Genomic DNA, 27,885 nt, shown 5'->3' with positions numbered 1-27,885 from the left:
GTGCAAGAGACAACAATACTTTACTGGTGCAGAGCTTTAGGTTGGTGGAACTTGGAAGTGAAACTAGGATTTGGTAGAAATGATTGCTTCAGAAGCAGTCAGAATATACAAAATGAAAGAGGCTAGAACATCAAGGGAATGTTGCAATAGAAAACAGCCATGCAGATTCCTCTAGTAATGAGGCATCTGAAATCATCGCAACATAGCCCTACTAAAAGGTGGAGTATATGTCTGTGTTTTTGCTTGTATTTTGACGAGGCCTACTGTGCTGAGTAGCTTTTACTCATCAATAATTTTCCTATGTTTCAGCTGCAAATAAATAGATAGATAGATAGATACCGCAAATATTTTCAGCAGTTTGTACAGTGTCTTGTAAATATTAGTTATGCCACAGTAATTTTATGTTTTATTTGGGTATTTGTTCAAGCTTATCCCAGTTTGAGGTTGTGAGGAACTAGAGCCTACACTGGCAGCATCATATGTTAGGCAGGAACTAACCCAGGAAAGTTTGCCTGTCCATTGTAAGTCAAGTTGGGGAGCATGCACTGGTACTGTGCGTTGCTGCACCCACTAAATGACGAAACAACTCAGGATCCTGGTTGGCAACCCCCCAGGGGTTACACGGGGTTGACTGTGCCCAAGAGGTCAGTAAAAGCCTGGATCTTGGTTTTTATCCAGGACACTCGGAAGCCTAGACATTCAGACTCCTTGCTCAGTCTCTCAAGTGCCCCAATCAGAGCCTCCATTGACTATGCGAAGATCACAGCATCGTCAGCAAAGTCAAGATCCGTGAATCTTTCTTCACTAACAGATGCACTCATAAATTCAAACACATACTTGTTTACTTTTAGCAGATACAAGTTACTTTTGATCATCATACTTTATAAACATAACAGTGCATTATTATATATGCAAGCAGCTTAATGTTTGCAAAAGCTTTATTGAAAATACATAGGTTGAAATATGATGGCTAAAGTATTGAGTTCCTTTGGAAAGAAAAAGGCATTTGACATGTTCTTTGAAAGGCTTATACATGCTTTACATACCTTGTGTGTTAGCCTGTAAGAATCTTGTAATTTGGCACTGGTCCTTTTGAAATGTTGCTGACTGGAAAGTGTGCTAGGTTATACTTGCTTAAAAATTAATTGTATAAATATGGTAAACATATACTATAATCAAGCTCTTTTTTTCTCCTTTGACTTCTGGCACCCAAACCTTTCTTTTAAAATCTGTTGAGATATAGTTTATCCTAGATTTCACATGCCTTTTAAGCCAGTCTTCTTTTGTGCCTCTTGCCAGGAGAAGCTTTAGAAGCATTGACTTGTATATCAGTTGTAGCAATTTCATAGTACATAAATGTCTTCATTAGCTATTAGTTGCACCTTTGTTCACTTTAACACTTCTGCTTCTATTCACAATGAAGAATAAGCCATTTCTATATAGTGGACTTACAGATACAGACCAGAGTTCCATTTTTTTTCTCTTGCTCTTCACGACAGTGCTTATATGAAGCAATTCAAAGAGAGTGATACACTACATTCACATTGAAGTCACTCTTGTGACTTTTTGTGGTAATTTGAGCTGATTTAACTAAGGGTTTCAGTTTTCTAATGTTCTTTGACAAACTTTTTTGACAAACTCATTTTGGATTTGCCTATTTATCTGTTGGATTAGATTTTTTAGTTTCATAATGTAAGGTTCTATTTTAGTGCTTCAGTATCATTTTATGATTATTAATTTAGAAAGTAGCAAAATATAACATTTTTAGAGAAGGAGTTTATAACAAATGTTCCATCTTTATTGCAATACCAATACCAATACAAATAAAATATTATCTTTCTCTTAGTATCATTTAAAATATCAGGCTCACGTCATGTAGAGCAAATTGGATTGCTCATCATTGAGGACTGATTTGGTTCACAATTTTGGTTAATTGTACTGGAACATCAACATCCATTGCTTACTATATAATGTTTAAATTGAAGACTCTGGAAACATTTTATCTATCAATTATAGAGCTAAATTACAGCATATATACTTAATGGGAATAAGTAAGCTTCTTTTACAGTGTTATTTGGTTTTTAGTGCACCTTCCTCAATGGGCTAATCATTTTAAATTTGCTTTTCTATATCTGATAATTTTAGAGTTACAATTTAATGCTTATTGAATGATTAACTTGAAATTTCAGTGAACATACACAGCTGCCTGTGCTTTTTTCATCTAACCACTTAAGTTAATAACAGCTTTGCCCATTGCATTGTTCTTTATTATCTGTTTGTGTAATGCATAATGAATGTAATTATTCAGAGGAAAGTATGGAGGATAAACAAACCAATTTATAATTCTATAGTTCATTCATCTATCCTCGCCACTTTGTTTAGATTAGAGCCAATATTCTTCCTGGACGTGCTAGAAGGTAAACTAACGGAGGTTGGCATCATTGTGAGATCTTCCCATATCTCTTATATATATTTCTCTTCTGGTTCGTCCTGCTTCCACTTCCACATGCAGCCGACACGGCATTTCTCGATTTGTATTCGTCACCATGTCATGCACTATACTGGCCTGCTGAGCGCAATACATCCAACAAGTACTCGAGGTGCTGCCACAATGGTAAAGTAGCTTTACCACCCTTGCGGGAGCCACCTGTGTCTTTACAACAGCTTCTTACACAGCAAACATCAGAAGCTAAAAACTATTGTGAACACATTCGAGAATACAACCCTTCTCTAGCATTTGTTTCCATGGGTGCACAGATAACTCAACCTCCTGGCCATGGACCATACTGTTTTAAAATACATGGGCAAATTTATCACCAGATCTCTCCACTACACGCTAACACTTCTACCTCTCCAGGATATGGACAGTTGTATGTTTTTGACACAGCGCAAGCTACTAAAGTACACTTACAAAATAAAGCAAATTCTGCATGCAGCGAAAATGTACTTCTCCAGCTAGATTCCATGCTCAGAACCATCAACCCCTTCACTAAATCATACAAACACATGCATGAAATTGCTCAGTCCAATCCAACAGCATTTGTATGAATGGTTTTCAAGGAAACCCCTAGGCAGGATTTACGACGATACAATGCCCTGACATGTCACACCGATGTTGCAGCGATTTTCGCCGGAGAAGATGGCGAAACTCCTGCCGAAAGGGACATCTGCATCTGCATCATAGGCAACTCCTATAAACAGATTTCCACGCTCAATATGAATTGCAATCCTATGGTTTACCCACTTTTATTCCCTTACGGAGACATTGGCTGGCACAAAGATTTACAACATGTTCCCGATAACCTCCAAGCGAATAAGGCTTACTCAATGCCAATTTTACGCATACAGATTAGCAATGAGGAATACATTTAGTATTTTGCACTCCAGCGGCAAACTATTCCAACAGTACGTCGTAGATGCGTATGTTAAAACGGAGGGCACGCGTCTCAGCTATCTCAGATTACATCAACAAGATCTGCGCATCGAGCTATCAGACGCACTGCAAGCAAACGCTGAAAATAACAATGTTTGTGTAGGCAAAATGATCATATTACCATCTACATTTCCAGGAAGTCCAAGATACATGCAACAAAACTATCAGGATGCCATGGCCATAGTACGTAAATTTGGAAAGCCTGATTTATTTATCACTTTCACATGTAATCTTGCTTGGCCGGAAATTCTATATGCATACTGCGTCTTTCAAGAAGTATTTATTTCTTCTTGATTTCTGAATTCCTTTCTCACCGTTTTCTGTTTCTATTCTTACACCGCCGTATGCTATGGTGGGCGTCGGCTAGTTAACTATACAGTAATCCCTCCTCCATCGCGGGGGTTGCGTTCCAGAACACCCAGCGAAAGGTGAAAATCCGCGAAGTGGAAACCATATGTTTATATGGTTATTTTTATATTGTCATGCTTGGGTCACAGATTTGCACAGAAACACAGGAAGTTGTAGAGAGACAGGAACTTTATTCAAACACTGCAAACAAACATTTGTCTCTTTTTCAAAAGTTTAAACTGTGCTCCATGACAAGACAGAGATGACAGTTCCGTCTCACAATTAAGAGAATACAAACATATCTTCCTCTTCAAAGGAGTGCGCGTCAGGATCAGAGAATGTCAGAAAGAGAGAGAAAAGCAAACAAATCAATAGGGCTGTTTGGCTTTTAAGTATGCGAAGCACTGCGGCACAAAGCTGTTGAAGGCGGCAGCTCACACCCCCTCCGTCAGGAGCAGAGAAAGAGAGAGAGAAAGAGAGACAGAGAAAAACAAACAATCAAAAATTAATACGTGCCCTTCGAGCTTTTAAGTATGCGAAGCACTGTGCAGCATGTCGCTTCACGAAGCAGCTGCACAGAAGGGAGCAACGTGAAGATAATCTTTCAGCATTTTTAGACGAGCGTCCATATCGTCTAGGTGTGCGAACAGCCCCCCTGCTCAATCCCCCTACGTCAGGATCAGAGAATGTCAGTACAAGAGAGAGAGAAAGAAAAGTAAGTTGGGTAGCTTCTCAGCCATCTGCCAATAGCATCCCTTGTATGAAATCAACTGGGCAAACCAACTGAGGAAGCATGTACCAGAAATTAAAAGACCCATTGTCCGCAGAAATCCGCGAACCAGCAAAAAATCCGTGATATATATTTAAATATGCTTACATATAAAATCCGCGATAGAGTGAAGCCGCGAAAGGCGAAGCGCGATATAGCGAGGGATTACTGTATTTCAACATTCCCAAAATGAGTGCTTCAAGTAACGTATTTGTGAAGTCACAAACTAACCTGGGTAAATGTAAATAACAACATTTAAACTTCTTGTTTGATATCGAAATACACTTTTCTGTTGAGACATTTGAGGTTTTTGAAAGACCTGGGGATAGTTTTGGTGGCAATGGGTGCAAGGCAGAAGCCTTGTCCAATTGTCTGTTTATTGCAGGGTATATATAGATCCAGATAAAAAAGATCAGTCTTTTTTTTCCCCTATAGACTGAGAATAAACAGCTACCAACTTGAATATACTTTTTTTGATTGAGGCACTGAGTATTAATTGTAAGACTGAATTCATTTAACTGTTTTTCTAGTCATAAAACAATTTTCTGGCAGGTCTATTCTCCAGGTATTCTGTTAGAGAGAGAGGATTGTAGATTGTGGCAATTGAAGTAACCCTCTACCAAATAATACACTTTGCATTTTGTTAGATCAATAGTTGTCTTTCATTAACTGTGTTTTTTATAGGTGACTAAGCTTAACATGCAACATTCTGGTGCAGTATGTTCAGTGCTATAAATGATTCCATTAAAAGTCACATCGTTGAGTGGATGAGACAATATAACCCTCTTACCAAACTGTCTCACTGTAGTAAGTCCTTATTTTATTACCATAGACAAAGCACTCTCAGCTGTGACGGTATTTGTTATTTCCCCAGATACTTGTCCACCAATGATATGTTTTGCTTATGCTGCTTCCAAAGACCAGATTTGTAAGCACATCACCCTTCACTAACGCCAGTGCATTTAGGTACTGTTGCATATATGGTATCTTCAATGAGTTACCAATACTTTATAGAAACTGTATATTTCAGTACTTCATAATACCTTTTAAAATTCCTACTCTGTACATACCTGTCAAGAGTCCTAGGATCCACTATCACTACCCTTCTTTTTTTAATAAAGTATCATTATAGAGGCTTTGAAAACCTCCAATTCATAGGCACAGCTTGTTCTTTGTGAAATATTCTTCTTACCTTTGTACAATAACCTTCCTCAATAATAAAATTATATCTGGTATGTCTCTGTTATGTAGTTTTTAAACTGAGTCTTTATTTCTACTGACAAATGCAGACATTTTTGTACTGTCTGACCGCTCATACTGTAATTAGCTACTAAGCATGTTCAGTTCATTGTTTCATATTCTGTCTTAACACAAGTACATTTGCAGGCTGGAGTGGGTACTCTCCTAAAACCTTTAGCTATTCACCAGTTTTCTAGTAGAATAAAAATGCATAAGAGCATCTACTCTTCTTGCTCACCTGCTTATTTGTGAGCCCTTATGAATCCTGTCAAGTATAATAGTTTGCCCATGCTTGTCAAATTTAACATAGATTGCTTAAAACACTGCTTCAATTTTAAATTGTTCTGTTTTACTAAATTTAGTAGTAATTTTTTTGTTTTATTGTACTAAAGTGTTATTTTATTATAATATGTATCGATTTAATACAGTATATACAGAGCTGTGAAAAAGTATTTGCCTCTTCCCAATATTCCTGATCATTGCAAAGTTTTATTGTTCTCAAACCTTTACCCAAAGTCTAATAATAGGTTTAAAACACCTACAAGAAACAAATAGCACATGTTTAACTTGTTTCAATTATCTAATGAGAAAAAAATTTCAACACCAATAGGCACTACTCCAAAAAGTAATTTCCACATAGTTCAGTCAAACCAGTTAAAGGGGTAATTAGTGTTAGCTGATTGTTCACAGCAAGGCCTGCTTTCAGCCAGACATGTTTAATGTAAATGTTAATTATTTTGACTCTTACCATTAGAGTCAAGTTTACAGCACAGAGATTGAAAACACACATAATGCCACAATCAGTGGAAATTCCTGAAGAGATCAGAAAAAAGGCATTGATATGTGTTAGGCCAGATTTATACTTCACGTGACGCATGCTGCAGAGGATGCTCCTGCTTACGCAAGCGTTGTACTGTTTATACTTGCACGCATACTTTACGTAAATCTGGAGGAATCCACCAGGTGGCAGTGTGAGATATTATCACTAGGAGAACAGGTTCAGCTTCTCTGTGTTGTGAATTGCCTGGAACACCCATTAAACTCCGATGACACCTTACTGCAATATCTCTGAAAAGGATGTTTAATGATTAAATCCATCAGTCCAGGGATTTGTCTATTTCAGCTAGCATTGGGCATGAGGTAGAAATAATCCCTGGACGAGGCATCAGCTCATCGCAAGGTGAATACAAGCACACACATACACGCTGCCGTCATTTTAGTGTCACCAAATCTGCATATCTTTGGAAGGAAACCAGAGCACAGTGTGGAAACCCAGCAGGAAAACGTAAACTCCAGGCAGGGAATATCAGCACCGTGACTCCCTGCGGGACAGCAGCACTACCGCTCTGCCACTGTGTTACCGCCATGTTTGTCATTATTAACAGTATTCATTATTTAAACGAAATTACCGATTTATCTGTAAAATGTAACATACATACTTCAATGCATTTCATCATGAAAGTGATATCAAGTATAAATCTAAGGATTCTAAATGTGCAGAGAGTTGGAATATCATACATTTAATGTGCTCAGTGTGGTGATCTATTGCTGTTTGCCAGTGCTGTCAGTACCGGAGGAAGCCCTAGAATAAAAGATGGCACAGAAGACGGTATGTGAGATTTTTAAAATCTATTGTGTCATTACTATCGGGAATATGCAATGCTTGAATATAAAAGCACCATGAATGCATCTGTATGTCGGCATTTTGCTTCACCACTTCGAACCATTCATCAAACATCGAAGCACGCACATCAATCACGTAGGATCCTTAAAGCGGCTTTCTGTCACATGTAGATAGTAACCAGAGACTCTGACATCACATTCCAACTTTTAGCACACTGCGCCCCCCGACTTTTTGCTGATACTGCAACTCACGCATGTATCGCGTTAATTTCTGAGGACCTGCTCAGAGGACGCAACAAATGAACGCTGGGACTGCGTGGCAGCCATGATGCGGGCGCGTACAAGTTCTGAGCATGAAGTATAAACGAGCTGTTAGTCTGGAAAGAGCTACAAAAACATTTATAAGGTTCTTCCTCTGAACCACAGTGAGAGCCCAAGAGCTCCAAATGGAGAAAGAACACTTGGACAAGTAGTGAATCTCCCTGGCAGTGGTTAGCCTTCCAAGATTACTACAAGAGTACAGCTTAAAATCATCTGGGAAGTCAAAAAGGATCCTAAAAACCCACATAATTGAAGACTTCTCTTGACTCAGCAAAACTCTGCATTCACAACTCTATAAGTGTAAAAATGTGCTGCTTTGGATAGCAGAATGGCGTAAGCACTGTTAACGAATAAGAACATACAACGCTCATCTCTCATTTGCTTTTTTTTTTTTTTGGAGAATGTTCTATGCGCAGATTAGACAAGATGTTTTTGGACAACAAGAAACCCATTACCTCTGACATAAGACAAAGAGGCCAATCAAAAGTAATAATATCTTAACAGTAGTGAAACATCATGGTTGTGCGATGGTGTGATGGAACTTGACATATCTGAAAGAACCACAGATTCTGCCCTGTAGCAGAAAATTCTTAAGTTGAATGTCCGGTCATCTCTCCATGAGCTGAAGATGAAGGATAACTGGGTCATGGCCATATATTGATCCAAACCATTGAAGCAAGTGCTTATCAGAATGGCTGAATAGATGCACAATTACATTTTTGTACTGTCCTAGATAAAGGCCAGGCCTAAACCCAGTAGACTACTGTGGCAGGACCTGCTTACCAATTACAAGTTAATTTCCAAGCTGCTTAGTCCTGAACGGGTTTGGGGGTGGTTTGGTGCTGGAGCCTGACCCAGCTAGTATATGGCATAAGGCAGGAACAAATAATGGACACTAGACTAGTACATTGCGTGGTGAACACAAACACACTCACGCATGCACACACACACACTAGGGCCAATTTAGAATTGCCAACTTCCCAAACATACATGAATTTGGACAGTGGGAGGAAACCAAAGCACTCAGAGGAAACTCACACAGACAACAGCGAGAACACCTGGGATGTAAAAAGCCTGGTCTCCTTATTGTGAGGCAGCAGTACAACCACTCTGTCACTGTGCTGCTTGTGCTTACCAGTGTTTCTTTATTAAAGCAGTCCTGCAAGGAGTTAAAATTTCTCCACAACAATGTGAAAGATTGATACTGAATTATAGGAAGCATTTGGTTTGTTACTGTGGTGGGTTGGCACCCTGCCCAGGATTGGCTCCTGTCTTGTGCCCTGTGTTGTCTGGGATTGGCTCCAGCAGACCCCCGCGACCCTGTGTTCGGATTCAGTGGGTTGGAAAATGGATGGATGGATGGATTTTGTTTGTTATTGCAACACTGGGTGCAAGGCAAGAAACAGCCCTGGACAAGAGATCATCAGTTCATTGCAGGACATACAGTGCATCCGGAAAGTATTCACAGCTCATCACTTTTTCCACATTTTGTTATGTTACAGCCTTATTCCAAAATGGATTAATTTTTTTCCTCAGAATTCTACACAACACCCCATAATGACAACGTGAAAAAAGTTTACTTGAGATTTTTGCAAATTTATTAAAAATAAAAAAACTGAGAAATCACATGTACATAAGTATTCACAGCCTTTGCTCAATACTTTGTCGATGCATCTTTGGCAGCAATTATAGCCTCAAGTCTTTTTGAATATGATGCCACAAACTTGGCACGCCTATCCTTTGCCAGTTTCGCCCATTCCTCTTTGCAGTACCTCTCAAGCATCATCAGGTTGGATGGGAAGCATCGGTGCACAGCCATTTTAAGATCTGTCCAGAGATGTTCAATCGGATTCAAGTCTGGGCTCTGGCTGGGCCACTCAAGGACATTGACAGAGTTGTCCTGAAGCCACTCCTTTGATATCTTGGCTGTGTGCTTAGGGTCGTTGTCCTGCTGAACCGTCGCCCCAGTCTGAGGTCAAGAGCGCTCTGTAGCAGGTTTTCATCCAGGATGTCTCTGTACATTGCTGCAGTCATCTTTCCCTTTATCCTGACTAGTTTCCCAGTCCCTGCCGCTGAAAAACATCCCCACAGCATGATGCTGCCACCACCATGCTTCACTGTAGGGATGGTATTGGCCTGGTGATGAGTGGTGCCTGGTTTCCTTCAAACGTGACGCCTGGCATTCACACCAAAGAGTTCAATCTTTATCTCATCAGACCAGAGAATTTTCTTTCTCATGGTTCAGTATCTAAAAATTACCAATCAGGATATATCTTTTATATCTATTTTATTTATTTATTTGTGTATTTATTATCAAAAGCACTTATTTGGTAGTAGTTTCCATTACCAGGGTCTAGTATGCCTCGGCCTGTCCCTGTCCTACCTGTCACCTGACTGACATTACATTTGACACTGACTTGTCATCTTGTGGGTAGTGAGTCCAAATGATGGATGCACTCAGCATTGCTGGGCTGTGCCCGACCAATGTGCGTGGGTCCACAGGCCATCATTCACTTGCTGACAAATGCTACTTCCAGGCCTAGCTCCAGATGTGGATTCTTTTATCCTTTTTATTCTTGAGACATGAAAATAAATTCTCTGGTGGCAAAGGAACGGGAATTTTTGTAAGAAGTTTAAAAATACTGTCTAGATATAATCAAATTCCTTTACACACTGCATTTGCTCAGAAAAGAAACTTCTAGTCAAATGGTGTTATTCCTGCTACTCTGGTGCTGTCCAGTAGAGATACTCCCAAGCCCCCAGCTGTGTGCCATACAGTTAGAGTTTATTCTGGTGGATGAGAGGGTTCCCTCTGTGCAACTTTGGGATGCACAGAGGAAAGTGTTTTGATAGCTGTCTGTATGTATGTAACCAGCACCTACTCAGAGAATGTGGCATTTATAGTGGCAGTGATTAGATGCTTGAATGGGTACCATTTAATGACTCTGTAGTTATACTGGAGGGCGGCATGGTGGCGCAGTGGTAGCGCTGCTGCCTCGCAGTTAGGAGACCCGGGTTTGCTTCCCGGGTCCTCCCTGCGTGGAGTTTGCATGTTCTCCCCGTGTCTGCGTGGGTTTCCTCCGGGCGCTCCGGTTTCCTCCCACAGTCCAAAGACATGCAGGTTAGGTGGATTGGCGATTCTAAATTGGCCCTAGTGTGTGCTTGGTGTGTGGGTGTGTTTGTGTGTGTCCTGCGGTGGGTTGGCACCCTGCCTAGGATTAGTTCCTGCCCTGTGCCCTGTGTTGGCTGGGATTGGCTCCAGCAGACCCCCGTGACCCTGTGTTCGGATTCAGTGGGTTGGAAAATGGATGGATGGATAGTTATACTGGAAGATGTCAGTGCTTATGTGGAGAATGACATAGGTGGATAGTAGTGGTCATAGGAGTGGCTTACCTGATGTAAATCTTAGTAATAAATGATTTAAATTCTTATGTCATACTTGAACACAATATACGCGCATAAGTGTACCTTGGTCAAAATAAATGCTGTAGTCATGTTATCTGATCTGAAGAAATATGTTCCGGAGTTGCTCGATTGTAAACTGATCACAACTTGAAGACCTGGCCTGGATGCACCAAACATGGAGTACGTGTGTGCTCTTAGCTACTAGCCAATGCCTCTGTTCACAGTGCATTCATCTTTCACCTCCAAAAGAGTTTCTCCTTCATTTAAGGGCATAAAAGTCTGAATGAATCATGTTTGAGATGATAGAAGTGGAGTCTTTTGTAAGAAGCACACAGCAAAGAAAGACTCCTGCTAGCTGAAGCAAAATAAGATGTGTGAGTGAAATTTAGTGAGGCCATAGATTATGACTTTTGTAAGACCTTGACGTGCTAGCAAGCCATTCAAAGAGTGGATCAAAGTCAAAGTGAACTTTATTGTCATCTCAACCATATACAAGTATACAGATAGACGAAATTGCGAAGCTCAGGGTCCACAGTGTAACAACATGACGTGCAATAAATAAATTAAAAATAGAATTAAAATTTAAAAATTAAAAATTAAAACACAAACAAGACAAGACATTGTGCAAAGATAGGACAAAGAAGTAGCAGCAATATTGATGTGTAAGATATGTAATATAATAAATAATAAATAATAGATATAGATAATACAGAAATTATCAGTGTATGCTAATAGTTGTTTAAGACGTATAAACAATGACCAGTCAGAATGTTTCACAGCAGAAGGATATCAAGAGCGTCAAAATACTTAAAGGTTAGTATGAGATTTTCAGTTCTTTTCTACATGCACACTTGTCTTTGCAGGAAAGTGGCTCACATGTATAAAAGTTCTGTTTTTAGAGGTGGTTGAGGACGTGTGGAAGGTCCCAGGGGGCAGCCTGGTGTTAAGGAGTCTAACAGCTTGGGGGTAAAAACTCTCCTGCATCCTGGCAGATCTGGCTTTGATGCTGCAGTATCTTCTCTTGGATGGCAGAAGTGTGAAAAGTCCATGTGAGGGGTGTAAGGGGTCCTGCACAATGCTGCAGGCCTTGTGGACACTGCGTTTGTAAAATATGTCCTGTAGTGAAGGGAGAGGCACCCCAATAATGTTCTCTGCTGTCTTCACTATCCTTTGCAGGCGCTTGCGGTCGGATATGTTGCAGTTGCCATACCAGACCGTGATGCAGCTAGTCAGAACACTCTCAATGGTGCCTCTGTAGAACATGGTGAGGATGGAAGGGGGAAGACTTGCTCGCTTCAGCCGCCTCAGGAAGTGTAGAGTCAGCTGGGCTTTCTTGATTAGTGATGAGGTGTTCTGTGTCCACGTAAGTTCCTCAGTTATGTGCACACCAAGGAACCTGGTACTCCTAACAGTCTCCACATCTAAAACGCTGATGCTGAGTGGGATGTGGGCAGGACGTGATTTTCTGAAGTCCACGATTATCTCTTTTGTCTTGTCGACATTGAGAGATAGATTGTTGTCTTCACACCATGCAGACAGCCGTTCCGCCTCATCTCTGTATGCTGTTTCATCATCCCTGCTTATCAGTCCCAGCACCGTCGTATCATTCGCAAACTTGATGATGTGGTTGGTGTTGTGCGTGGCTGTGCAGTCGTGAGTCAGCAGGGTGAACAGCAGTGAACTAAGCATGCAGCCCTGTGGTGCTCCAGTGCTCAGTGTGATGATGCTGGAAGTGTTGCAGCCCATCTGAACTGACTGGGGCCTCTCTGTCAAGAAGTCCAGGATCCAATTGCAGAGGGTGGTGTTCAGGCCCAACCTGCTCAGTTTTACAACCAGCTTTGGAGGGATGATTGTGTTGAAGGCAGAGCTAAAGTCTATGAATAGCATCCTGACATATGCGTCTTTTTTATCCAGATGTGTCAGGGAGAGGTGAAGGGCAGAGCATATGGCATCCTCAGTTGACCTGTTTGAGCGGTATGCAATCTGAAGAGGGTCAAGGGAGGCAGGGAGATTAGTCTTTATGTGTGACAAGACTAACCTTTCGAAGAACTTCATTATGATTGGCGTGAGTGCAACTGGTCGGTAGTCATTCAGGCATGTCACTGATGACTTCTTCATCGGCACTGGTATGATGGATGGAACTTCTCCTAGTTTGTTGTCAGCAAAGGTGGGGAAACTTTGAGCTAAACTTGGGCTATTATTGAAAGGTGGAAAGATCACTTTGAAGTACTTCTAAACCTGGTGGATACACCTTCCTCAGAGGAGGGAGTGCCAGGCAGATGAGAAAAGTTGGGTCCATCTCTCGGCCTGAAGTTGCTACTGTGATTTAAAAAGCTCTGTAGTGGTAAGGCCACAGAGGTGGATTAAGTCTGATATGCTAAAAACACCAGATTATGTAGTTTGGAGTGTGTGATAAACCAGTTGATCTGGTATACCAGATGGAATTCTTTGTGTGGTATGGATTTTGAAAAAAAAACATATTTACTGGTATGCTAAAAATAGGCACAAAACTTGCAGACTCATTAAAGCATAAAACATGCTCTATTACAAAATATGCAAATTGGTACATGCAAAAGGAAACGGCAAATGTTATTTTGTGTTGGTGTATTAGTATGTTTAAGGTAATGGCTTTGTATATAAAGTTGTATGTGAACTGTCTGTAATAGATGTGCCTAACCCTTTAAGTCTATTGCCCAGGTTGATATATTTGTCAACCTGATTGGTGAGTTGAAACAAACAGAAAGAGAAGATAGGAAAAAGGTACATTTTATGCTGTGTTTTTTGGTAGTGGCAGAGTGAGTGAGTGAAAGCTCTTCATTTCAATCCAGAGAGGTGAACACCTGCTGTCAGATCCTTTTGAGTAGTAGAGCATTGACATGCATTTTGACAGATAAGAACTGTGTCTGTGTGCACAATTAGTCATTAATTGATTTCTTATTAGTTACAAAGTGCATTTCAATCTAAAAAAGTACATACATATACAATACACTGATATATACTGAATCCATAAGAATTTTTAATTACACAGTGATAAGGATTTTTTTACAATGCCATCCACTCCTAATGAGATGATTTAGGATAATGCATCTGTCCAGTTTTGCAAGAAAAATAGGGACAGTGCTGCAAGACTATTAGACTGAGGCATGGTACCCAGTTTTAAAAGGAGGACAAGAGGGTTTCCAGCAGGCCCCAAGAGGGGATGAGATGCCTCAGCTATCCAAGGAAAAGCCTGTACCAGATTACTGGAAAGAACATCCTAGTAGTTGAACCTCATATTCAAGTAAAGCAAATGTGGCTTTGTCCTGGCCACGGAACAGTGGACAAACACTTTACCCTCGCACAGATATTGGAGGGTTCATTGGAATTCACCAAACCTGCCTACATATGGTTGACAATTTGAAAAAAAGTTGAGGACTGTGTACCTCACATTATCTTGTGGAATTCCCTTACAATTGTTCCCAGCAGGTCAGGGGTAAGTAGTAACAGTGCCAGAAGTAGTGGAGTTCAGGGACCCCGGAGTCATATTCTTGAATGAGGGAAGAGATGAATGTGAGATTGTCCAGTGAATCGGTGGAGCAGCAGATGTACAAACATTAATTGGTACCGTGTGGTGAAATGGGGTGTTTACAGGTCGGTCTACATCTCCTTCCTCACCTGTGCTCATGAGCTCTAGTTATTGAGTAAAAAAATGATTTCACGAGTACAAGTGGCCAAAATGAAATTCCAGTGTAGAGTTCCATTGCTCTCTTTCTTTGATAAGGTGATGAGCTCAGCAATATGTGAGAAGCCAAGATTAGAACTGCTACATCTACACATTAAGGGGAACCATGTGAGGTGGTTTTGGTCATGTAGTTAAAATTCTCCCTGGTACCTCTTTTGGGAGGAGTAAAAGGCACAACCCAATGGGGAAAATATGTCTTTCAACTGTACTGAGAACATCTGGATATTTGCCAAGAAGGGCTAATGGAGGTTGTTTCTCACCCCACCTCCTTGTGTTGATACTGTGTCCCTCACCGAGAAAAAAAAAACAAATTATGATAATGATGATGGCTTGTTTGGAATATATTTAAATCTGTGTAGTCTAAATCTACTGCAAAAGATGAAAGACACAGTGGCAAATACTATACACTTAAATATTAATTGTTATGGTAGGTTCCATTTTGTAGGTGGGTGTAGCCTTTTTGCTTACTTTAAATAAGGCCTTAAAAAATTATTTTCTTTCTTTGAGTCTTAAGGAGTAAATTTAATCGTCTTTCAGTATGTGCAGTGGTGCTAATATTTCAATAATACCTTTTGTCTTCACAGGAGAGGATGTCTGGTCCTATGCAAAAAAACTGCCACATTTATTCCAGCATGGTGGAGTTTTTTTACAACATTATGAAGAAAGATATGGGTACTGTTTCACTTTTTTCAGTAAATGTTACCAGTAGTGATACTTGATTGACTTACACTTCCCATATGTCTGAACCATATGTAGATGCTAATAGCCTACCTGCAACTATTTTTCATAATCACATTAGGGTCAGGCAAAACTTTACTGGTTCATGTTTGTGTCTGTTTTACTTTTTATGTCACTTGATTCTAGAACATGCTGTAATATAATTCAGTAAGTAAGTCATTTTCTAACCCTCTTAGTCCTGAACAGAGTCACGGGGGTTTGCTGGAGTCCATCCCAGCTAACATAGGGTGCAATGCATGAACAAATTCTGGACAGGGTGCCAGACCAACACAGGGCAAACACACCCACACACACTTCCCAACCCCACACTAGCGCCAATTTAAGATCGCTAGTTCACCTAACCTGCATGTCTTTGGACTGTGGGAGGAAACTGGAGCACTTGCATAAAACCCACACAGAAATGGGGAGAACATGCAACTACTGAAACAGTTTATAAATAAAGGCCAATTTAACTACTGTATATCTTAAAAATATAGAGTGCATCAGTTGCATCATTTTTAGGGCAAGAATAATGCAACCACATTATCAGCTTTTTTCTTAGGTGGCCAGGAAAGTGTTAGCTACATTACAAGTAAGCCACCTAAGAATAAAAGACTTTGTTTCAACTGAAGCAACAAAAATAAAACAGATATTAGATTAGATAAATTAATCCCGTGGGTAAATATTAGTATTATAATGTATAAATCTTATTTTATTTTTTGCAAAAAAGTCTATCATAAAAGAGTAAGTTACCCTTTAAAAGTGTTTTTTTTTTTTTCATTTCGCCCAAAGCAAACTCTTTGTTATTATTGTTCTAAGATCTTTCCTTATTAGTTAATGAAACAGAGTTTCAAGTTCAAATAGTTTTCAGAAATGTGTTTTATACTGGTTTGCTATGTTAATGGATTAAGTATGTTTATTCCTATAATTATTTGGTAGTCACAATTACAATATAATACAGTGTGTATGTGTTTATATTTCAGTATTTCAATTCTATGATATTCTCGCTAATATATTTATGTAAAAAAAACACATGCACTTATATATTGACTCAGAAGGGCATTTAATAAGAAGCTAAAGCTATAAAAGTATGACTTTGCTCAGGTTATTTCATTATTGCAAATTATTTAACTCTTGGACTCTCGTTTACAGGCCTTGTATACAACATATATAGATGGAATATCAATCCATTTCTATATCTGCTGATATAGAACAGTCTAAGAAATTTTGTACATAGGAAGCTCATTGTCTGAGTCAGGATTCCATAGGGGCTAGTGGATCCAGGTTTACTGTACAAAAAGATCACTTAATCAGATGCTATTTTAAATTGACTGTATGCTTGGATAGACTTCTTATTTTTCTGTATGTGTACTGTCTGTGGATACAGAATTAATTTGCATGAGGTACAAACATAACACAACATTCTCAAATGTGCTTAATCCAGTTTAGATTTGTAAGGTGTCCAAACCTATTCTGGTAGCACTTGAGCACAAGGTGGGAGTAGTATTAATATATACATTATTGGTTTGTTCTTAAGTATATTCGCCATGTAACATATGCAGCGACTTTATGAAGTGTTCAGGTTATTACAAAGTGGTACAAACTAACACAACATTCTCAAATGTGCTTAATCCAGTTTAGATTTGTAAGGTGTCCAAACCTATTCTGGTAGCACTTGAGCACAAGGTGGGAGTAGTATTAATATATACATTATAGGTTTGTTCTTAAGTATATTCGCCATGTAACATATGCAGCGACTTTATGAAGTGTTCAGGCTATTACAAAGTGTTCAAAAATTGACAGACTACACATCTTGTGCCAATCTGTATTTTATTGCAAATACACAACACACAAAATGAACATTAAAAAAGACCAGTTTATCAGCAGATGTCTTAGAGTCAAAAATTGAAATGCTATTTATACAAGTATTTCAGATCCTAAACATTAATATTTGTTGTTTTGCACCTCCCGCTTCCATAACCGTGCCCTGAGTAGCTTTTACAGTATATTGAAAAGGTATATGAGCTGTTAAATGTACAGTAGCTGTATAGAGATTAGCACAGGACCTGCTTAAGGTTTTATTTACAGTATCAGAAACTGACAATGTAATTAAATAGAGCTCTGAAATTACTAACCATTTGGGAAAACATAATCATAGAAGAGGTCATATTTAGGAACTATTTAGGCCATAATTAGTTGTCTCTATGCTTCTAGTAGTAAAAGTAAAACAGCTGAATGCAAATTTATTGTTATAGTTACAAACAAATTGGGCTAAATACTCTAGATTAAAATGAGTGTAGTATAAGTAGCTGCTAGTTATTATGGGTGAGATTGACAGCATGACCTTAGACCTAAAATGGCCTAAAATCATTGCTTCAAATGATAATGTTTTAATATAAAGCTGCAAGGACAGATACATAATATTTTGTGTGTGTGTGTTAATAAATTACTTTATAAAAATATAAAAAGTATTGCTTTCATCAGCATTTATAGTGTACTGGCTATGTAAAAGAATACATTTTTAAAATATTTGATATCTCTTGTGTTATGTGTACTGCCAGCATTAGTCCCACGCCTTTTTGGAAACCTTGTTTGCATCAACTTGTCTTCTCTGGTGCTTCCTCTCTTGATCACATTCCCATAAAGTCTGTTTCTCAGGCATGTTGCTTTCCTCCTGTCTGATTTTTTTTTTTATTTTTTTTATTTAAACGTACCACCAATGTTTGATGGACCATAATTACCTGTTGTGAAAACATCGTTCATTATCTTCCATATAATTAATGTGTTTGAAGGCAACTCTCAGTACTTTTCCTCTGTATCCTTGTGTGTATCAACCTCTCTTACCTGGACCTTCCTGTCTCACTTTCATTTTACTGGGTAACCAATACAAAACTGAACAATCAGACCAAACCCAAATTGACCAATCAGATTGCTCAGAGGGACCAGACACACACCCATACACACCGTAGCATTTTATTTTATAGTAGAGTAGATTAACTGAGAAAACTAGTGATAACCAGGTAAGTAGTTAAGAAACAATCACTAATAAATAATTTTAGCAGTTGCTAATAAATACATTTAGATGGAGAGATTGTAGTGACTAGCTGGGAAAGTTAGTGGAACACAAAAATAGTAGATAGGAAATAATCACTAACTTTATATATTTGTTCAGTATGTTGAAGCACCAAAATGAAAGACCTATGTAGACTTAAAATTATGCAGCAGACATGACAGAAAACTTAATTATTGGGATTATAATTGAATGTATAAAAGTAAAACTAATTCTAAACAGATTTAAGTCTGTTTGGTAGAGTCTCACAGGAATATACTGAGACAGTCAGTTTAGAGGTGGAGAAGTAAGGAGACAAGATGTTAATGAAGAAGGTGCACTTGTATAATGACAACAATAAAAGAAGCAACAGTAGGGCATGCAAGAATATCAGTGCAAAAGTTACACAATAGTTGAAAAAAATAAAACATTCACTTTTTCACCCGTAAAGGAACTGTCAAGCAGAAGGGAACATGTTTTAGTAGTAGTAAGGGGAACATAAATATGACGAAGGAAATAATAAATTTTTTCACTTCACATTTTTATGATGTTTTGCACCTGTGAAGATGTCGGAAACCTTCCAGTAGTTACATGAAATATTAACAAAGCACCAAATTACGTGAAAAGTACAGGAGGAAAATTGATACTTGAAAGGAAAGAAGCTAGTGATACATGCAATATAAATGTTAATGTGTAATTTTCAGAAATAATTGTGTATAGGAGAAATTCCTAAAGACTAGAATGTCAGACATTTTCTTTTAGTTTCATTTTATTTCAAGAAATAATGGAGCAAATTTCATTCTATTTTATATGGACCTGAGTATCAGGAGGGCGATAGAGCACCAAATCAACAGGGACCACACAATTTTAAACAAAAAAAATCCAACCAGAAATATATAAAATAAGAAGTTGAGATGTCACAATACAATAACTTTGAAAATTCCCATTGAATGTGAATGTAGCATAAAATACCTAAACTATTAATGACATAAATAGCATGTGTGTAATGGTCTTGGCAGTGCTGTGTCCGTTGGGAAATAATAAACATACCACTGACCTCACAAGTGACATTGAGCTTAGTCCCAAGGGGATTTAAGACTACCTCAGGTCAATGGATAGCTGACTGTAATGTCAGGAGATTTGAAGGGGCAAAGGCTTACTAGCAGAAGAGGATGGAGCAGGATCAAAGAAACAAGGGTGATGTTGGAATTTTTGAGAAATATGTAAACCATCTCATTGGCAAACATACTGTACATTGAAGCCCAGAAATGCAACAGTTTTACTTGTTTTCCTCTATCCCTTGTGTTTTTTATTCAATATGCACAATTGTGGTATACCTTTGGTCTCTTTGATGTAATCCTGTTTCTGTAGGTTTTCTACAAGTGTGTCACCCCCCCTACTGCAAGTAAATGACTCCTAATATTTTTACTCCAGGCCCCTTTCACATTAATAAGTAGATACATTCATTGGGTTTGCCTAATTTCACATTTTTTATGACCTTATAAAATAGAAATTTAAATATTCCTCTAATCACATGTTCATTTTTTCCAACTGGAGAAGTTTTGAGTTCAAACAAATCCGCAGTTAATAACGTAATCCATTACTTAATAACATTATTTTTCTACATGTTTTGTTGTATATTACTTTAAAGCATATGCCATACTGAACATACTGTTGTGTCTTTTGTTACCACAGGTTTAGTGGATGGTAAGCACTGCACATTGCCACATATGCCTGGCAAGACCTTTGTCTACAACGCGGCAGAGGATCAACTAGAACTTTGTGTAGATGCCGCTGGTCATTTTGCAGTGGGCCCTGATGTAGAAGATCTGGTAAAGGATGCACTGAATCAGCTCAGGTCAGAAGCAGCTTCTCGAAGTCGAGAGGGCAGTCCCTCGCATGGTGTTCTCAAGATTGGAAGTGGAGGAGTGGTACGGAAAAAATCCGAGCAATCTCATAATGTCCTGGCATTTCAGGGGAAAGGTCACTCACTGGGATCTGCTTCTAGCAGCTCACCTCCTGATTTAAAGTCTAGAGAAAAGCAAATCACTAGGAAGCATAGCAGTGGAACTGATTTGAGTGGTAGCATTTCCAAGTCAGGAGCTTCCCTAGCAGAAATTTCTGATGACGCCAAAGAGCTTATTAGAATGGCTCCTGGGTTTGTAACAACAAAAGATGGAAGGTATCTGGATCCAAATGTGGTTGAAGCTCAACGAAAAAAACTTCAGGAGATGGTTTCCTCTATTCAGGCCTCAATGGATAGACATTTGCGAGAACAAAGTGTTAAAGACTTTTTACCTGGTGATCCTTCTCCCAAAAAAACAGATTCTGGAAGTTTAGCAAGTAGGACAAAAAATAATCAAACAAGTACTTCAGGCTCTGTTCAGGTCACTGGTGTCTCAGAGATGTCGGGCATAGGCAGAGCTCACAGTGAAGACATAATATTTCCCTCTAGTACAACAAGTAAAATTCAGGGGGAAAATGTTGTGAATGAGGAACTGGAAGAAATGGATAGTCAGGATGCAGACGTGCACAGTTCTTCTGAGCCAATGGATCATTCTTGATTCAAAGCATGGTATGAAAACATGTATAGGGGGCCTGAAAACTACAATTTCCTTACAAAAGTTAAGGATGCTATTGTAGCCAGGTCATCTGGTTGTATTAAAACACAGAGATCTGATGTTATAAATTCTCATTTACTGCATGGCAGCAAGTGTAAAATTGGTAGTGCTATCTGCCTAAATGCTACCCAGGCTGATTTGGAAATTTCTGTATATAAGACGTGCACTGTGAGAAGAAACAGAATAAAATGATTACATTTGTAATATAATTGGAACTCATTTACATACAAATGCACCAGCTAAAATTAAACATTCACTTTCAAAAACTGGGGCCATTGAGGCTTATAGTGAAAGAAGACCAATGGGGATAACAAAGATCTTAAGGTATTAGGCTAATATTCGTAGGTCACAGGCTACACATATAACACCCTTCATTTAGACTTCTGTGAATCATATGCACCTGATACATACCTCTGATGTAACTCCATCTGACTTTTAGTAAAATCAAAAGAAATTTTTTTTGACAACCTGTTAAAATGATACACTGGAGGTTGTAAGAAATGGTTTGGATGGAATCTGTATGTACGATTAGATCTTTAGTAACGCTTGTTGACTGTTATATTTGTTAGAGCAGATTAGTTTCAGAAGGAACAAAGTTAAGATTATCATTAATAATAGTTTTCATCATTCAACTTTTGCATGCGTCTCTTTTAACAATTTCCCTGTAATTCTATTAAGATATTTTATTTGTTTGTAGTTATGTTGCCATTTTATGCTTGCTTATATAAATCTTAGTTACCATATAGGTGGGTGCAGCTGTTGTCAATAGGGAGTCATGCAGTGATCATATATTGATAACTGCAACTGTGTTTGCAGCATCTGTTCACAAAATAATACAGTAAAGAAATGTATTCAAACTTTTCAAATAATCTAAAAGATCACTTGCTTATATCGTCCATATTTACTAAAAGGTTTTGTCAAGATTTTCAGTTTACAGAATAACGTTTAGAGCTTTTTACTTTGCTGTCATATTGCAGAGTACTGACACTGTTCTCTCATGTAGGCTTGTTACTTCAATTTCCAGTACTTTTATAATGTGCATTGCAGTGCTGCCATTTAACTTTACTGCTGCTGACTTAATAATGATTTAAAAGTAGATCATATATGTTCAAAGCAGATTTTGTCAAACACAATTTGGTTTTATTTTTAAAAAAAGCACTAGCTTTTCAAAATATACTGAGCACTTAAACACAAGACTCTTTTTAGTTACCTATTTTAAAGCAAACAGAAGCTCAGGGGTGTAAACAAGTAGAAATGCAATAGAAGCTCAGAGATGTACAATCTCTGGTAATAAAATGCATTTCTAAACGTATAAACTTTCCAGTGTGGGTTTATTTTATATATACACACATACAAATATATATGAATCAATATATATATTGCTGTATAAAATACATACACATATAGTACATGCTACTGTACATAGACAGGAGATGTGTGTATATAATACAGATACAGCAATTTAAAAATAAAAACAATGTGTTCATGAGCTTGACCAGGGTGTAATAACATCTCAGTGATAATATCTAGTTATCTATTTGTTCCAGAGCATTTAATGAACTAAAGATCATATGCATTTTGTTACATCAACTGTTTTTTTCTGTTGCCTTAAAAAGATCTGTACATTTAAGGATAGTATAAATATTGACTGCTGTTATTCTTTGTACAAGTCGTGTTTTTTTTTTCTTTTTAAATAAACACAATGTTGCATGATATTTAATTTACTTGAAAGTATTGCAAGCAAACTAAAATTAATATTAACTCTTCTGAGCCCTGACATGTTTTGTTTTTAAAATAGGTGATGCTATTTTTCTGCACTTTTAATATTAATATAAGCCGAGTGGTGCAACTGCAAGTGTGAACCAAGTATTTTACAACAAAAAGTTGAGTGTGGTAAGTAGGCTTTGCATTACATGCTAGTGTCATCCCCATCTAAGTGGTTATGCCAACAAGATTTTCACATTCAGAGTATCTACTGAGCACTTATACAATCAGAACATTAGCTACCCACAGTGGGAAGATATGCATATGATCTTTACAATGTGGAAGTCCCTCTTAGCATTTAAGACTGAGGCTAAGCAATAAATTTAAAAACAAAAAGTTTTTATTTGCGATATACCATTTGACGTTTTGTATTTTGAAGATGAAACTGAAAGCACTTTTGAGAGGGATTATTTCTGTTGAAACTTCCATAAATAAGCCGTGATAGTGTACATATACAGTATAAAGTTCAGTTATAGAAAATAGTATATATTGTCAGCTTAAAAGAAAAATATGGATAGTATATACTTACCTAGTCCAGTCAACACTGTTTATTTCCAACAAGCTGAAGTTTGTTTCTCTTTGTGACTGCTGTACTAATAATTTATCTGTAATGTAATACCAGTGTATTATAATAGTATATATTGTACTATATTTTGATTTGTACAGAAATTGAGGTTTCCTGTTTTTTTTTTTTTCTTTTCTTCTTTGATTGCTAATAAAATGATTGAAGTTACCAAGACTATGGTACTGTTGTCAGCATGTGTGATATTTTTCTGATTTAGTGCAATAAAGTAAACTGCTTCACAAGATAATGTTTTGCTGTATTTATTATCCTATTAATATGTTCCAGATGAAGCAGTGTTCTTAAGTGAGATTGTTGATTGCATATTGAAGAGCCTTTTTAATATTTACAAGTTCAGCATTTGTAACTGTCATGAACCTCACTGTTTGCAGTTTGCGTTACAACCCGTATAACTGATTCTGTATGTGTGTGTGCAACATTGACTTTGCAACTTATGTAAAGCTGGTTTATGCCTGTACCCAATGCTCCCTAATCTTTTACGCACTGGTTAAAGGAGGGTTGGAGTCAGAAATTGGATGGATGGAACAGAACACCTCATCAGTGTAGCCCTGTTTACATGGAATTTTTGAAGGGACTTCAGGGATATTGTGTACTGCGGTTCAGCTGCATTTGATAAGGAAGATTTTTCATCCATGCTGCAACAGTGCATCAAGATGTTTGAATAAAAACCAGGCTGGATTCAGCAGGTTCGGTTTTTCTCTTTGGAAACAGAATATTTATTGTTAACAGGACTCCTGTTGTTAACTAAATTGAAAATCACACAATATGCGAAAAGTCACAGATGTTCAATATATTTTTGCCATTTTTAAGTATATTTTACAGACCATCAGAAAGTGAGTGGTGAATTTACATCTGAATTTTTAAGAGAAGAAAAAAAAAACAGCTCAACAATTACAGAGTGTTAAGGTTGCCAGTTAGAAACAACTACAGTATATTTAAAATGGTAGTCTAGATTTAGTTTTTCTAAATGAAACATGCTATGTCCAGTTATAACCAGAGGAGGGCAGTACTACACTGCTGTGTGAATAATATGTACCAGCAAAAGGACCATTCTCCTTATCTTCTCTATGATTTTATTTTAAAATTTTAACATCATAAAACTCCACAATTTTGTACATGGTGTATGTACATAATTGTTTTTTATTCACTAGTTAATAAACACCAGTGGTGGCTGGGTGTTACACTGTCACAACTAGAACTTGTATGCATTTGAACAAAAGGCCCCTTTAAAATGTAAACATTTACAGACAATCATCATACAGTTGAAGGTAAAGCACAAAATCCTATCCAAGAATCCTAACCAAGAACTTGCAGAATCCTTGGAGATTAATAAAGTATCTATCTATCTATCTATCTATCTATCTATCTATCTATCTATCTATCTATTATAAAAGACCATCCATCCATTATCCAACCCGCTATATCCTAACTACAGGGTCCTGCTGGAGCCAAACCCAGCCAACACAGGGCACAAGGCAGGAAACAAACCCCAGGCAGGGCGCCAGCCCACCACAGGGCATGCACACACCAAGCACAATTTAGAATCGCCAATACGCCTAACCTGCATGTCTTTGGACTGTGGGGTAAAACAAGAGTTCCATGGGGGAAACCCATACAGACACAGGGAGAACATGCAAACTCTATGCAGAGAGGACCCGGGAAGCGAACCCGAGTCTCCTAACTGCGAGACAGCAGTGCTACCCACTGCGCCGCTGTGCCGTCCTATAAAAGACCATTCCTATCTATCCATCCATCCATTCATGTTATGGAGAGACAAAGAGGTGTCTTGGATAACTAAACCACTTGTCAGGATAACTGATGTAAATATTTGAAAAAGAGAGAAGATAGCACACTGCTGTGTCATGGTGGTTTAACATCTGAGTAGTATCCTTTTTGGAATTCATAGAGTCATTCTCTATGTGTACCTTTTTTCTAAACCAAGGCAAAAAGACAAATCTTTTGATGAGATATTTCAACCAAGTATGAGGAGTGTATGGAGCAGAACAGAAAATAGGGTTGTTTTGGATCTTTTAATAAGCACTGTAGCATATAATTTTTATTCATTCAAGTATTGAGATTTCATACTATTGGACATTGTTGCTGGGAGCCACACCTTATGCTAATGGCAACTGGAATAACACAGGGACTCATCAGTCAATGAGATCATTCACTTGTATACTCATCCAAGTAAATGCATCTTGGTGATTTACATTGGTCAATTGACTGTCTGCCTGACTTTAGAGTACTGTATTGAAGGAGGTAGACAACTTCAGGCTCAAATTACAAAGCACTTCTGTCAATACAGAATATACTTTTGTAAGATGTCTTTTAGAAACCCTGCCATTTTCCTTTATTCCCACAACTACAGTTGCAAGGAATTTGACTTAATGAAGCTCATAAAAGTAAAATTTTATTATAACTAGAGCACGAGAAGAACTATAACAAAAAAGTCAAGACGTTCAAATAACCAATTTAACACAAATGCACCCAGATATGTTCACCAAATTATTGTAGCAGACTATTAAGGTCAAGATGTTACCATCATGCACCGTCCAAATTGTCAGTAGCAACTGTTATGAAGTCTGATAGCTCTTGTCTTAAGTGGTCTCTGCCAGTTATAAGATGGAAGGAGAGAGAACAGAGGCAGGTAGGGAGTGATTGACTGGAAAATCACTTAAGGGCTTCACATTTCAGTCTGGAAAAGTAGAATGAATCAACAGTGGAGTTGTGATTTTAAAAGCAGGATGCACTGCTCTCTCTGGCTGTGTTCTGTCCTTGGCAGAGACGATGCCATAACAAACATTAACAAATTAGGAAATATGCACATGGTAAAACATTTAGGTGCATTTGAGGGCTGTACAGTTACTGTATTCCTCAATAGGCTGAGTTCAGTAGACAGGTTCTAGAACATTCCCAGTTCAGGGTTGCAGCAGCAGCAAAAGACTGAAAAAAGGCCTGGGCAGGACCCTCGTCTGTCACAAGAACTACTCTTACTCACACACACACACACCATATTCAGTAAAAATTTGGATTTGTCAGTTAACATAACCTAAATAAAAAATAATAATTTGTAACATTTGAGAGCATGTCTGGCTTTATTAATTTTCATGAAATGGTACTTGGAAAGCTACTCAGTTGTGACGATCATTAGAGAAGAACACAAGTGAAAGACTAACTTTATTACAGTGACTGACCACTAAGGATATCAGGTAAATGTGACACTGTAATGGTAAATTATAGTTTCAGTGAAATACTGAATCACTATAATCTGCCGATAATACAGCTGTGAAGTTAGTTTGGTGCAATGAAAATACTAAGTAAATGTTTATTTACTCATTGCTTAATGGCTCACACCACAGGGTACTATATTTATATCTAGATAACATTTTGTTTAACTTGTTTACATTTTATACTTTTATAGTTAGAAAGATCATGTAACATAACTATTATAATGTACTGTAAAGCTTTGGGAGAAGTGAGATGCTGATGCACTGATTCTCTTCCATTTGCACTCAAGCAGCTGGGAAACTTCATAAAGCTGACAGCAAATTCTTTTATTGGCAAGACCAGCTTTGAAACAGCTCATGACAGCGACCTGCACACAGTCTGCTGGTGTTTTATCAACTTGTGCTGGAGATCTGTTTGCCATCAGCAGTGGCTATTCGAGGTGAAAAAAAGAAAATATACAAGTTGGTGTAACAATTGTTATGGTAAAAAATGAAACAGTAAAGTAATTTGTAGTTGAAATCACAGTTTCTTTATTTGAAGACAGACAAGTTCAGAGGTTCACAATTTTTTTTCAATGGGAAATTTTGAAATTTCAAAACTTTGTACTGCATGGACTGTTTCTGATATGTCATCAAAAATAGTCTCAACCAATTTTATTTGATTTTATTTGAACAATAAGTGTGTCACTTTGAATAAAATTGGTCCATGTGGGGCATGTGGACAGACAAAGAGACGGGCAGACATGGTTATTGCAGTAGGTGCTGCGAATGCACCTAAACAAATGAAAAGGCCCAGAGCTAACATTAAATCAGGTACGCATATGGAAGTCAAGAGAGGACTTAAAATATCTTTTTTTTTTTTTTTTTTCTACAATTACTAGGGGGTCTTTGTCCCCTGCTTGCTTTGCTCGCAAAACCCATGTGCTTGCGCTACACGCTAGCTTCTTTGCAGTTCTGACCCTTGCGTATGGGGATGCGGATGTACAATTTACTATTTTACATCACAGCGAGTAATTAACCATGTTAAAAATATTAAAGCGTAATAATCTGAATGCAAATTATGTT

The 27,885-nt window shown here is 38.0% G+C and overlaps 1 protein-coding gene across 1 annotated transcript in view; it reads left to right on the top strand.

Annotated features, from left to right (window-relative positions):
- vcpip1 (valosin containing protein (p97)/p47 complex interacting protein 1) overlaps positions 1-23,822 on the top strand; it is a 50,216-nt gene extending 26,394 nt beyond the window's left edge. The window contains 3 exon segments of the mRNA XM_028803588.2: positions 15,444-15,502; positions 15,504-15,531; positions 20,321-23,822. Coding sequence (XP_028659421.1) covers positions 15,444-15,502; positions 15,504-15,531; positions 20,321-21,189 — 956 coding nt within the window. The 3' untranslated portion in view covers positions 21,190-23,822.
- Positions 23,823-27,885: the final 4,063 nt, after the last annotated feature.

Source organism: Erpetoichthys calabaricus, chromosome 6 (genome assembly GCF_900747795.2).
Source record: "Erpetoichthys calabaricus chromosome 6, fErpCal1.3, whole genome shotgun sequence".
NCBI classification, from domain to species: Eukaryota; Metazoa; Chordata; class Cladistia; order Polypteriformes; family Polypteridae; genus Erpetoichthys; species Erpetoichthys calabaricus.
The sequence above is the reverse complement of the archived record's forward strand: the minus strand, read 5'-3'. Positions and strand labels throughout refer to the sequence as shown.